Source organism: Dipodomys spectabilis, unplaced genomic scaffold (assembly GCF_019054845.1).
Source record: "Dipodomys spectabilis isolate Male_0828 unplaced genomic scaffold, ASM1905484v1 ptg000297l, whole genome shotgun sequence".
NCBI classification, from domain to species: Eukaryota; Metazoa; Chordata; class Mammalia; order Rodentia; family Heteromyidae; genus Dipodomys; species Dipodomys spectabilis.
The window spans coordinates 1,852,647-1,867,418 of record NW_024870974.1 but is presented as its reverse complement, the minus strand read 5'-3'; the positions used below and the strand labels follow the sequence as shown (position 1 = coordinate 1,867,418).

Here is a 14,772-nt window from a genome sequence, read left to right as displayed (position 1 = left end):
AAAGGTATGACAGGTATCCACTCCTCCCTAAGATAGAGGTTAAACATTGCTAGAGCACTGTTTTGTATGGTTAAAGTATTGTTACTGATAAACATTTGTGGTTAGCACCCAGTGAAGTACTTCTTTTTCTTTAAATGTGCTAAGGTACTGGGTGTTAAGGAGGCTTAAGTTCCTAATTGACCTTTTTCTGCTGCCCCAGTAGCTTTGAGTAGAGGACTACCAATCAGGGAGCCTTGACTGGCCTCATGCTAAATCCCTGAGCACGACTGGCTCCAGAAGACACTGCCCCACAAGCAGCTTAAACTGGAGTCTGGCTCAACAGAAGATTAACTGTCACAACTGGCACTGCTACCCAAGACAGGGCGGAGGGGACTTCAGCTGAACAGAGTACCTGTGATTGGTGTAAAGAAATCTTTCATTTGCATAATGGACTTTTTGGTGCAAACACAGTCCTTTGCATAACAGACGAACTGTATTGCAATTGCTACAGACACTTTTCCTTCCCCCTTCTGGCTATATAGTAGGAAACTCAGCTCACTTTGTCAACAACTGGGAGACACTCTTGTTGCTCCACTTACTTTCTCCCAAGTGATCTTGCCCCCTTAGCTGATATCACAAAGAAGAGAAGCAACCACAGTGAAAGGGAGGAAGCTGTGCAAGAAGCACAGAAGCTGTGCAGCAGAGCAGGCAGCAAGTGGCAACAGATAAGATTGGTGTGTGGTAGAAGGCTTCAGGTTCTCTGGAGTATGAGATTCTCGGGTGGAGAGATCCTTCCTGCTGCAGGAGATTAATACTTTAAGGCCCTGAATCCTGTGCCACAATTCTACCTGTCAAAGCTTGAGGACTGACTGTCACTGGCCACTGTCATCTACCACTGCAGTACCACAAGGACCTGGAGTAACTGAAGTAGCTCTTCTCATTTACTCATAATGTCTATCTGGGTAGAACAAAAGGACCCCACCTAGCTGGTTTGTAACAAAAGAAGGCAAATGTAACAAAAGAATTCAGAAATGCTTTCTTAGAATATTGATGTAGTTTCTAAATATTGTCAGTTTAATACATGTTACTTTTTCATACTTAACTGATTAGTTCATATTAAAACTGCTTTTACTAAACTGCTTTGCAGAAGTTTTCTAATGGTTCTAGTTTTGATAATACATTTGCTAATATTACAGTGCATGCTGGATGTTCTTTGGAATGTCAGAGTTCTTTCTCACTTTTAATGCAATGTCAAATTTTATTTCTCGTCCTTCATGTTGGTTTGACTCTTGTGTTTGTGCTTTCCACTTTACAGGCATGCAGTATGGTGAATATGTTAATAATCAAGCTAGCTCCGCACCAACTCCCTTGTCATCAACTTCCGATGATGAGGAAGAGGAGGAGGAGGATGAGGAAGCAGGTCTGCTTTAGCTTTACACCAGTTTTTAATCTTTCCTACTCACATTTTCTTTCATTTCTACAGTCTTACCCTTTAAAAAAGAAAATGTCTCTGGAGATTTAGCACACTGAATTTACTTGATTTGGGTTTTAGACAGTTGAAATGAGATATGTTTTTATTTTTCCTCCTTTGACTATTGCTACCATTTTGTTAGTAATAGAATACATCTTTCATGATGGCAGGTGCTTTTTTTCTTTCAGAAATCCAATTGTATTCATGTCCTGTGTAAAGCCTTGCATCCTGATTGAAGCCCTTGCTGTAGCTCCCTTTTGGAAATAATGTTTTCTGCATTGCGTGCAACTTTAACGTAATCAAAATGAACCATTTGAATAGAGAAATAGATGAGGTCCTCTTGGTATGTCTTGTAATATACTTAGAAAACTCAGAATTTATAGATATTTTCTTGTTTATAAAGTAGTTAGTTGCTTATATCATCTCAGAGAAGTCATGCAGCCTGGCACTGGTGTCTCACACCTGTAATCGTAGCTACTCAGAAGGCTGAATCTGAGGATTGTGCTTCAAAGCCAGTGTGGGCAGGAACATCTGTGAGACTCTTAGCTCCACTTAACCACCAGAAAACTGGAAGTGGAGCTGTGGCTCAAAATGGTAGAGTGCTAACCTTGAGCACAGAAACTCAGGGGCAGCACCAGACCCTGAGTTCAAGCCCCAGTGACCAATAAAAACAACAAAAAGAAGTCATGTACATGGTTGTGTAGTGCAAGTTGTTTGTTTTCTACCTTGATAAATAGAATACTCCTGAATATAAGCAGTTTAGTTCATCTGTTAATTTTAACAAAGACTGAACCAAGAATTGATGATCTGTCAAATTCCTGTAAGAGACCACAGTTCTGGTTTTATTACCAAATTTGTCCTAAATTTATGTAACCAAATGGTTTAATTTTCTGTACATGTTTTAAAATATTCTAATCTTTATGCATGATTTGAGGGGGATAAAATAGGAGGTACCAGGTGGGAAATAGCTTTTCTACTCTAAATATAAAAATACCATGCTGGGAATGTGGCTTAGTGGCAGAGTGCTTGCCTTGCATGCATGAAGCCATGGTTTTAATTCCACAGTACCACATACACAGAAAAATCTGCAAGTGGTGCTATGTGGTAGCTCAAGTGGTAGAGTACTAGCCTTGAGCAAAAGAAGCTCAAGGACAATGCCCAGGCCAAGACTTCAACCCTCAGGACTGGCTAAATAAATAAATAAATACCTAGCTACCTTTCCAACATTTTAAAATAATTTAACAGAAAAGTTGTGAAAATATTGAAAGAGACTCTCATATATGCTTCACCAAGATAAACTATTTCTTCTCCACTTGTTTTGCAATTATCTTTGTTTTTCTACACCATTTTACAGTAAATTGGAGAGAAATTATGAACATTATTCCTGAATGCTTTGAAGTATATTTCACAATTATAAAGACAATGTCTTACATACCTCAGTATAGTTATCAAGAAATGGAGCATAGATATCTGATGCACAGCCCATTGTGAAGTATTTCAGTTGTCTCAACCATATTTTTTTTATTGTTAATTAGATCTTTTATAGCTATTTGAATGGTCCAGATTCAGTCTATGTTCATGTATTGAGGTTAGTTGCCAGGTCTTTTTATACTCTTCCAGTCACAGTCCTTAACCTTGACATATTCAGAGAGTACAGGCCAGTTATTTTATAGTGTTTCTCAATCTAGACTTAATAGATGTTTTCTCTTCATGAGATTCAGATCATGAATTTTGACAGGATTTCAAAAGTGATACTTCATCCTATCTGAGGCAGGTGATGTTAATTTGTTCCTATATTGATGAGATTAATTTGTAGTAGAATGATCTAGTTTCTCCACTGGAAAGTTAACTACATTTTCCTCTGGAAATTAATGAGCAATATGTAACAACGTTCTTTCAGACAGTGTCCTGTACCTATTAAATTATCACCCATTTGGTCTAATACTCACTGATGTTTTTCAAACTCCCGAGAGCCTTCTACATTGATGAGTTGGAGTTTCCTTATAAAGAATCATTGATACCTACCTTGTCTTGGAGTTGGCCAATAGTAGTTCTTTCAGACTGGCCCTGAAAGTAGTTTGAAATGCTCCATGAGTCTTTGAGCGCTTACTTCTAGGTTCTTGTAGCAGGTTAAGTGTACTTAATGGCCCTGGAATGAGCCATTGCTTGGAGAGGCTAGGATCCTGGTTCCTTTAGTGGAGAAACCAAAATACAGTGTGATGTTTGCAGAGTTTGGCTGAAATCTGAGAAAAGATAATTAGATTGATCAATGAAGGAATTCTTGTGTGGTTCCCCCTACCCCATAGATAGCACTATATTGGGAATAGAGAAAGAGAAAGGAATATTTGAGTCTTTTTTCTCTTATCTGTGTAATGTTTACTTGCTATACCTGTCTAATCTTGATAGTCACCATGCAGAGTTGGTATTAATATAAAACCTGTCATTATCAATAATAATGAACAACTCAGAAGTATGAAGTGTTCATCTTTTTCCCTTCCTGTTAAGTGGAGACATGGAATTTGGCTTATACTTTTTTCTTGTTTTTTTCCCCACTGTGAGGGACTAAAATCTGGTTATTTTCAAGTTGAGCACCAAAGTTAATTTATTGGCCTTTGTTGACCTCTGTTACTTGTCTTCTAGAGAGAATAAAATCTTAAGTTTTCTTACATTTTTTCACCAGCTTCAAGGATTCTTTTGATCTGTTCTCTTTCTTCCTTTCTCAGAATTTAGCTCCTTTTTTTTCCTTTGAAGCTGTTGTAACAGAGTCATTAAAAGGATGAACAGGAAACGTCCCCCCTAGTTCTGTAGCAGTGGTCTGATCATTCTTATCACTGTGTTGGTGTGGAGAATAACCCAGAGCCACCTAAGGTTTAGAGTGGATAATCATGAAACCAGCACAGTAATGTGAGGATCTGAAACCGAAAGTGCTCCCAAATCCCAAATTTCCAGTCCCATGATGACACCACAGTGGACAGTTCCACCTTTACCTCATGAGGCGTCATAATCCAACCCAGGCATCCTAGAAATACCATATAGAATACCTAACATAAGTGATATGTAAGTGAATTTTATATTTAGACTTGATTTTAAGATACCCCGGCACTTTTGGCAACTATTTCAAAATCTGAAAAAGAAACTGAAATGTGAAACATTTCTGATCCCAAGCAGAGCTTTTTTTACCTGTATTTTCCTTGCTATTGCAGATCCAAAGTCCAGTGCAGTAGCATAGTTTCTGGCCTTCAAAAATTTCTAGTATGGTAGGGAAGCAGATACTACATATGATTATATATCATATAACTTGGAAAGGAGAAAATGTCTTATTCACAGCCATATAAAATATATTTCGAAAAGCATTTGGAATTTGAAAAATAGTGGAAAAGACCACATAGAGAAAGGAAATCCACCAAGGGGAAAGTGTTGTATTTGATGATAGAAGTTTTATATGACTGAAGAGGGCACAGGCATGTCTGAGAAATGCAGGTGAAAGGCAAGCCAAAATGTACATTTCTTCTACAACAGTGTGCAGGCACCTTTATTATCTAGGATGATGGAAAATAGTGAAGGTATTTAAGCATATTCAGAATGTCAACATAAAAGTTTCATGTTCTGCTGGGGCACCAGTGGCTCACACTTGTAATCCTAGCTACTCAGGAGGCTAGATCTGAGAATCGCGGTTCAAAGCCAGCCTAGGCAGGAAAGTCGGTGAGACTCTTACCTCCAATAAACCATCAGAAAACCAGAAGTGGCACTGTGGTAGGTAGAGTGCTAGCCTTGAGCTGAATTGCTGAGGGACAGCACCCAGACCCAGAGTTTAAGACCCACGACTGACAAAAAAGAAAAAGAAAAAAGATTCATGTTTTGTGTGCTTGTTTTCATTTTAATGCAGTTTGGATTGGTGTTGGCAGTGATGGCATGAGCTAAAGAAAATGCTAATTTACATAATTAAAACATGCTAATTTACATAATTAAAACATGCTAATTTACATAATACATTTTAGCAAAGTTTAATTATTTAGTTTAACTTTGTGAACTTAGACTCATCTATTAGTAGATGTAAAGCAATTCAATAAGATAGAAAATGTTTCTGTAAAATCATTAAAGTTTAACATTTACATCTGATAAGGCATAAAAAGCTCAGCAGCATGATTAAGTAGCATTTGATCTTTGAAATAATTTGATATATATAAATAACATTTTTATCTTTGGGCTTTTTTCAAGCAAAATTATTACTATATACATTTAAATTTTTATCAGATCTATCATAGTATTTTAGTGTTTTATTGTGCTATAATCCACAAAGCAGGGCTGGGAATGTGTCTTCATGGTAGATTGCTTGCCTAGCATACATGAAGCCCTGGGTTCAATTCCTCAGTGGCACATAAACAGAAAAAGCCAGAGTTGGCACTGTGGCTCAAGTGGTAGAGTGCTAGCCTTGAGCAAAAAGAAGCTTAGAGACAGTGCCTAGGCCCTGAGTTCAAGCCCCAGGACTGTCAAAAAATATATATTATAACAATAATATTATTATTATTAAATACACATTGTACTCCACATACCATAAGCCACTTACTTAAATTGTACTTACGGTTCAGTTTTTAGTATATTCATAAAGTTTGTCAGCCATTCACTACTAATTCTAGAACATTTGCATAACCCCCAAACAGAAACCCCTTATGTTTTAGGAGAACGTTAAAGTGTAGCTGAGCAGCACTCAGCTCTAGGCAAGCACTGATTTACTTTCTGTCTCCATACATTTGTCTCTGAACGTCTCATACTTTTTACTTCTACTTCTTTCTTTTAGCACAAGTATGAGCATTTCATTCCTTTTTATTGTTTGAAAATATTATGTATGTAGGTTCCCTTCCATTTATCCATTCATGAATTGGATGTTTGGGTTGTTTCTCTCTTTCAACTGTTACAAATTGTGCTGTTATGAACATTTGTCAGCAAATATTTAATATAGGCATATGTTTTCATTTATCTTGCTCTACGGGTAGAATGTCTGGGTTACAACCTTTTGAGAAGTTAACTGTTTTCTAAAAATATCTGAACCAAATAAGTTATACTTTCCTATGTTGCCAAAGGTTGGTATTAGTAGTCTTTTTGGTAATAATTAATATAGTGGATGTGAAGTAGAATCTCATTGTTTTAATTATGATTTCCCTGACAAATGCTGTAAATATCTTTTCATATGCTTATGCTTTTGTTTATTTTCTTTGGAGAAATATCTTTGTCCATTTTTATCATCATTTTTAAGAGTTCTTTTTATATTCTAGATACTTATTAGATAATTAGATACTTATTAGATAATATGATTATAAATATTTCTGCCTTGCAACTTGTCTCTACTTGGTTATTTTTTCTTATTTTAAGATATAGAAAACACATGTGCTGTTGTGTCTTACTAAACACATAGTAAAATTTGTTCAAATAAAAGAGAGTCAGATGTAGGCAGTACAGTTTTCTTGGTTGTACTCTTGAGAGCAGTTTTGTTTTGTCTTGGTCCGTTGTGAAGCTTGAATTCAGGGCCTGAGTGCTGTCTCTGAGCTCTTTCTGTTAAGGCTAGTGCTCTATCACTTCAAGCCACTGCTCCACTTCCAGTTTTCTGGTGGTTAATTGGAGATAAAGGTTAATAGATTCTCCTTCCCTGACTGGCTTTGAACTGTGATCCTCATTCTCAGCCTCCTGAGTACCTAGGACTACATGAATAAGCCTGCTAGAGCAGAAATATTTTTAACTTTAAGGCCCCTACTTTTATTCCTTTTGCGTTGGTGCCATATTAAAGAATTCATTGTCTGATACAAGATCATGAAGATTTCCATATTCTAAGAATTTTATAACTTGAATGTAGGCCTACTGTTTTATTTTGAGTCAAGACCAGTATAGGAAAAGGGTCTGGCTTCACTCTTCTGCATATGGATATGACAAATTGTTCTAATACCATTTTCTGAAAAGAATATTCTCCACTGCAATGTCTTAGTAAATGGTTTTGTTTTATCAAGATAAAATTCCTATAACATCAAACTAAGCATTTTGAAGTGGCATTTACAACATCTACCATGTTGTGCAACCCCGCTTGTCTAGTTCTGTGTCCTAAACTATAGATTGAACTAGACAGAGCCAAACAGTTTGATCATCCCAAATGGAAAGTTTATACTCATTAAGCAGTAACTCCTCATTTCAGCCTCCTGCATAAATTGGGAGCCACCAGTCTTTCCTTTGACTCTGTAGATTTACTATTCATAACATTCATGTAGATATGTAGCCTTTATGTCTCTTCTTTCACTTAATATGTTTTCAAGTTTCTTTCACATTGCAGCATGTATTAGTACTTCATTGCTTTTTTAAAAGGACTGAATAGATCATTATATAAACATTATCACATTTTATTTATTCATCTGTTGATGAACATTTGAGTTTTGGTATTTTTTTTTTAATGCTACTACTTTAGGACTTTTTTCTTTTGGGGATCAAGGGTTTCAATATATAGATCAATGGGCCTTGAAGTCATGTTCTTCCTTCCTCGTCTCCCATGTACAGGAATGTACACCCCAACTTTGTAAGACTTTCAGCACAGCATATCAGTGTTCTGCTTTTGTTATAAATTCATAAAAAGTTTAAAAAGGAAGACCGACTACTTTATTAAGATGAACAGCATGTATATATATATATATATATATATATATATATGTGTGTGTGTGTGTGTGTGTGTGTGTGTGTATATATGTGTATGTATATATATGCAGCAATATTCTTTTTACAACAAAGCAGGCTGCTTAATACTTAATATTAGTGTCTTCCACCTATTTATTACTTATAACTTCATACTGTGGATATGAAATCGCTTCATATCCACTATCTCATTTAAGCCTCACAAGAACATTAGAAATATCACAGGACATTAAGGAAAACACACTCATATTCTGAAGACAATATTATTGTAGCTTAGCCACAGTTATGTAGCATGTAAATGACAGAATTTTGTGGTCTCCCAGCTGTGCCTTCAAATCATGTTCTTTGCTGAGAAGAGTGTTCCTACACCAAGAACTGTAGCTATTATGCCCTTCATCAATATGCTTAATTCTCATTTCTTAGTGAAATACTGCTATGCATGTTCATTCTTTTCAACCTCAACTGTAATTTAAACATTGATTATAATGTTGATATTAAGAGCCAAAGATTATCTTCTGTACTAAGGAATTTTGTCACTCGGAAGTAGAACCAAGTCTACTTGGAAGTAGACTTGGGAAGGGCCTAATGCATTTTCTATTTTACATGTAAGTATATACTCTAGCACATCTACTTAGGTATTTGTAGGTTTCCAATAAAACACTTGTGTGAATGAGAGAAATACATTTATGTTTTCTTGTCAATGTGTCCTGTCACCAGATTTTATCATAAATTGCCAGTCAACTTTGCTCCTAATTGCTCAGGTTTTGAATGAATACAAACAATAAAGATTCTTGTAGTCTTAACACTTAACCCTCATTAGATAGCCTTCATTCATATTCCCTTACTAAGTATGGCAGGCATTATTTCATTCTGCACATGAATAAACTGAGGCACAAGAAAGCTTAGTAATATGCTAGGAATCAGCTCACGTCATGAACTCCTAGAACATTTCAGAAAGCTTGTATAAAATTCATTAAGATTTAATAATCTTATACTTGGATGTCTATTCTCTTAAATATGTTTAATTGAATTTCATTCTGCTCAATTTCCTATTCTCCCCATGCTTTTTCTATTTGATTTAATAAATTTTGTGTTTTAAAAAATGTTTCATTTTAATTTCTTCTTGTCAGAAATGTTCCTAGTTGAACACAAGTTGCAGCAGCTGTTGTAAGATGCACTGTAGTTTTAAACTCAACAGATTATTTGGGTTTTCCCGCAGGTATGGACAGTTCTTCTACTACGAGCAGTGCCTCACCCATGCCCAATAGCTATGACGCCCTGGAAGGAGGCAGCTACCCAGGTACCTTGTTTTGTGCTTGCTTCTGTTCACTTTAAAAGTTACTATCAGTTGGTTTCAAAGGAAACATCTGTTGCATTAGTTGCATTAGTTGACAGGAAAAAAATGGAGTGGGAGGACATTTTGCTGACATTTCTGTCCTAATTTAATCATGTCCATTGTCTTAAGATAACTGTTGAGTATTGTTTCTAGGAGGCCTAAGGAAGTTATCTTATTTTAGTGGTTTTTTTCTTTTGCCTCTTTCAAGGAAACATTTAATAGTGAGTAACTTTCTTCTTTCCCCTTCTTTTTTTTTTTTTAACAAAATAACTTCTTAAATAAATTTTCTATTTTTGTTTTTATGTTTAGGTCCTTGAATTCCTTTCAGCTAGCCTCTGACTATTCCCCCTGTGGCCTCTGGGTGCCTCTACTTGGTAAATAGCTACTGGAGATAGGTTTTGGTGGCATCACTTTTAGCCATATCTAGAAATAACTTTAATGATTATATAAGAATACAGGAGTAATGGATAGTATTGAAAGAAAGTACAATTATTTGGCTGATACCCACCCCTCACACTTAAAGACTAATAGAACAAATAATTTTGTCCTCATTTCTTTACCACTTTGATTATAATCCAGGATGAAGTTTAACTAAAGTTGGAGTATTGTATTTAACTGCATGCTCTCCATCATCACTATTCTGTGAATCAGTAGAAAACTTTAATCCTGTTAGCTTACTACAAAATACCTTCTTTTTCAAGAATATTCAAATTCAAATTAAACATTTTCCTTAGAAATTAATGGCTGTATACAAGTTACAAAGAGTTCCAAAAGCAATCACCATTGAAGTGTTAGGGAATTACTCCACTTACTAAAACAGTGAGCACTACAACTCTAGCATTTTACAAGCTCTGAATTAACCTGAAATGAAATGTCACTTGTGACAATTAAAAGACCACGGCCTTTACAGCCATCAATTTGTCTATAATATTCTATCAACAAATTATAATCTTATAATAAATTATGCTTCAACACAAGTTTTTTAGTAGCTGTTTATCCTTCCCTAAAGGAACTATTTAAGCATCTATAGTAAAAATAGTAAATGAACTGAAGGCCTATTATATCCTATTATTATCTATTATCCTACTGCTAGGATAGAACTGATCTATAGAACTTTTGAAAGGAGAAATTTAACTTACATGTTTATGACTTCAATTTTTTTGTTTCTTAAATTGATGACTTGTCATGTTAAAAGAGCTTTCTACCTATGTTCCCAGAGATAGAAAGCACTATGAACTGTATTAAAGCGCTAATCCTTATAAGAAGTCTTAAGAGGTTTCCAGAACACCAGTAAGTTGAGCCTTGTGTAATCAGGACAGACGATAGCTGAATGATCATCAGAAGTGTGTTTTCAAAATTAGAGGCAATAGACTGAACAGAAAGATGCAATTCCTCAAGGAACTTTAAAAAAATATTAAGTCAGCTAATTTTCAGGATGTATGTTTGCAGTCTTATTGCTAATAAAAAATACCAATTTTAAGCTGGGCACTGATGGCTCATACCTGTAATCCTAGCTATTCAGAAGACTGAGATCTAAGGAACACAGTTTAAAGCCAGCAAGAACAGGAAGGTCCAGTAGCCTCTTCTCTCCAATTAAGCATCAGAAAAGCCCGAAGTAGAGCTGTGGCTCAAGTGGTAGAGTACTAGCCTTGAGCAAAAAAAAGCCCAAGGACGGTGCATAGGCCCTGAGTTCAAGCCCCAGGGTTAATACAAAAATAAATCATTTTATAAGGAAAAAATTTAAATGATCACACTGAGCTAGAGGTTTGACTTAGGTGGGTAGAGAGCCTACATCATGAGCCCAAGTTCAGATCAAACCTCAATATTGCCAAAAATACTTTTAGGGGATTCTGGAAATGTGCTACTCCTCCCATGGACACATTTACATACTTGGCAGGGTCAGATAAAGGACAGGTTAGGGGAGAAAAAAAGGTAGTTGAGACTCCTGTGTTTTGAGCCAGGATCTCTGTATGAAACTCAGGAACAGCCCAGGTATCCTCCAACTCAGGATGTTCCTACTGTGCCTCCTTAGTCCTAGGATCACAGGTGTGAGCCACATGTCCAGCTTTGACAGTGTTGCTTTGCTATGATTGCTTCTTAATCTCAATCCTGCTAAGAGAATAATAGCTTGGAACAACAACAAAAAAGCAGTATAAGCTGTACTAACCAAAGAATGTATTGATTAAATGATACCTAGTGTGGAGCAATCTGTTAAAAAAAGTGATAAAGCTGGATGTTGGTATGTAGGTTTGTTATTCCCTCTACTTGACGTGCATTTAGAATTTGTCAGAGTATAAAGTTTTGAAAAGAAAAGGGGAAATGAAAAGAAAAGGTTATTGTTTGCCAGGATCAAGTCTTTGATTTTCAGTTGTGAACACCATGTTTTCCCCCTTGCTAGATATGCATTCTTCATCAGCAAGCAGTCCTGCTCCTGATCCTGGCCCTGAACCTGATCCTGCTCCTTCTTCAGCATCTGCTCCAGCTTCTGTTTCTGCTGCTCCTCACCCTTCAAAAATGGTTAAGCCTTTTGGTTATGGTTACCCAACTCTTCAGCCTGGTTATCAGAACACTGGTTATCAGCACACAACAGCTCCGCTTAGCGCTGGAGTACATCCTAGTAACCCTGTGTATTCTGGATTCCAGCAGTATCCTCAGGTATGCATTCAGCCATGTGAAGACTGTCCAACTAATGATTACTTTTTAAATTTCTTGAATCAGCATGCATTTGTGTTATTTCTATACACGCACTGAAGTGCTTTGATCAAAATCACTTTCTCTACCATATTCCTATTCCTTCTCTCCTCTCTTCTCCTCTCCCTAGTGATCAGATGTTAAAGAGGTTAAATCTAGATTTAGATTTAGCTTTCAATCTGCAGTGCACAAGTATTCATTTTATAATCAGGAAATTAAATGTTAAGTTTTAAAAAAATCTAAGCTGGCATTGTCCTCAGATAATTACATAGTAGGATATGGTTTAGGATTTATTTTAGTCCCTGCTTTTCACTCGAAGCATTCTCTGTGACATGAAAATGACCCTGGTGAGAGCCTCCATGCACAGAACATGGACCTCCCATGCTCATTAACTGCTGCCAGGACCAGTCTGTCATGACTTCTTCCAAAGCCTCCTCTTAAAAGATTTTATCAGTTTAATTGTACACAAAACAATAAATGTTTCACATTTTTATCTTGAGAGGGAAATGATTGAAACAGAACAAAAATAAATATAGGGAAATGATTGAAATGGAACAACTGTTTTTAAACTGTTTATAGTCTTATGGAAATTATATCTTATGCTAAACTAAGACTGAAAATTAGAAGTAGTAACAGTACAAAGAGAAGATTGATTCTTGGAAGTGATGGACAAGAAGAAAACAATTTATTTTGCATCAGTATATGATTTTCTATAATTCCTTCAGGCAAGGGTTTAGACCTTTGGCCAAATCTGACCTACTGCCTGTTTTTATGAATGAGACTATTGGAATATATCAATTCCCATTCTTTTATGTTACGTATTAGCTATAGATAAAGTTATTATTTGAGCATACACAACCTGTAACAGACCTTTAAATCTTTCATCGTTGTTGTTTGGTGCTGGTCCTAGGGCTTGAACTCAGGCCCTGGACAATGTCCCTGAGATACTTTATCTCAAGGCTAACACTCTACCATTGAGCCACAGCTCACTTCCACTTTTTTCTGAGTAGTATTGGAGATAAGAATCTCATGGACTTTTCTGCCCGGGCTAGCTATGAACTGTGATCCTCAGATCTCAGCCTCCTGAGTAGCTAGCATTACAGTCATAAGACACCAACACCCAGCTAGAGCTTAAAATCTTATCTGTGTCTGTTAGAAAGTGTGGTTAAAGTGGCTGTGGCTCAAATGGTAGAGTGCTCACCTTGAGCTGAAGAGCTCAGGGACAGCGCCCAGGCTCAAGAGTTCAAGACCCAAGACCAAAACAAAACAAAAGCAAACAAAAAAGAAAGTATGGTTGCATTTCATTTATGATGAACATTATCAAACCAATTTTAAGGAGGCCATTTACTTTTGAAGTGCTAGAATAAGGATAATGTATCTTAGTTTAGCTCTACGCAGCCTTTTATAATACCTTTGTAATACTTTATAATACCTTTATAATACTTTAAGTACAGTGGCATGGTTTTGAAAACTATTGGCTTTCTTTGTAGTGATTTGATTTGAGATGATCTTACGTGTTGGAAAACTTTTAAGGAGAAATTTTTTCAAATTTGTTTTTTAGGAAAGATGGAGCTGTGGCTCAAGTGGTAGAATACTAGCCATGAGCCAAAAACAAAAAACAAAAAAACCTCAGGTATACAGCCCAAGTCCTGAGTTCAAGCCCCAGGATTAACACAAACAAATAAATAAAAAAACAATTCTATAAGGAAAAAAATTAAAATTATCACACATTAGACATGTCAGGTTGATCAGTGGTTGGTAGTCAGTTGTGGAGAGGTAACTGCCAGTTTTTGGTTGGTTGTGGGGCTTGAGTTCTGGGCCCAGACTCTGTCAGCTTCAGCTCAAGGCTAGCACTCTACCACTTGAGCCACAGTGCCACTTCCAGTTTTTTGGTGGTTAATTGGATATGAGTCTCACAGATTTTCCTGCTTAGGCTGGCTTTGAACCACAATCCTCAAATCTCAGCCTCCTGAGTAGCTAGGATTATAGGCATGAGCCACCAGCACCTGGCAAACTAAAACTATTTGAGGAAGTCAGAAATGAGGCACAAGTGGTAGACAGTTTGCTCAACAAATGCAAGATCCTCAGTTCAGTTTGAAAGGAAAGGCAAAGGAGGAGACAGAGAAAGAAATACACAAACTTTTTTTCCTTGTTCTCTACATAATACAGTATAATAACCATGTGCATAATCATTTAAGATTTAGATTGTAAACACTCTAGAGAGGAAGATGTGCTAATCCCTCAGGGATATCAAGGGATAATCATCAATCAGGGTGTTACCATTAGGAACTAAAATTTTCATCAAAAGAGAGCTACAGATATAAAATAAAAGTAAAATTATTAATTGATTTTAGAAAACAATGTTAACTCATTTTTTTCTTTCTCCTTAAACTCATGTGTTTAATTAACAGGATTCTAGACATTCACACACAGTGGGACCAAAGGAGGATATTATTAGGAGAGGAATACAAAGGCAGCATCTGATTATATAAAATATTTATCAAAATGAGCTCTTGGAAATGGAAACAAGGTTTTTTTCTTTGTTAAAAACAACAACAACAAAAAAGACTGTTTCTGTTTCTACCAGTTTCAAAAGTCTGGAAGCAATATAGTACACTAGCACTAA

The 14,772-nt window shown here is 36.2% G+C and overlaps 1 protein-coding gene across 5 annotated transcripts in view; it reads left to right on the top strand.

Annotated features, from left to right (window-relative positions):
• Positions 1 to 14,772, top strand: part of Sec24b (SEC24 homolog B, COPII coat complex component) — a 70,436-nt gene that overhangs the window by 29,011 nt on the left and 26,653 nt on the right. For 3 of the 5 annotated variants that reach the window (XM_042701708.1, XM_042701707.1, XM_042701706.1), the window contains exons 4-6: positions 1,295 to 1,399; positions 9,339 to 9,419; positions 11,854 to 12,110. In XM_042701708.1, coding sequence (XP_042557642.1) covers positions 1,295 to 1,399; positions 9,339 to 9,419; positions 11,854 to 12,110 — 443 coding nt within the window. The remainder of the gene's footprint in view (positions 1 to 1,294; positions 1,400 to 9,338; positions 9,420 to 11,853; positions 12,111 to 14,772) is intronic. The other 2 variants (XM_042701710.1, XM_042701709.1) reach the window with 1 other exon arrangement.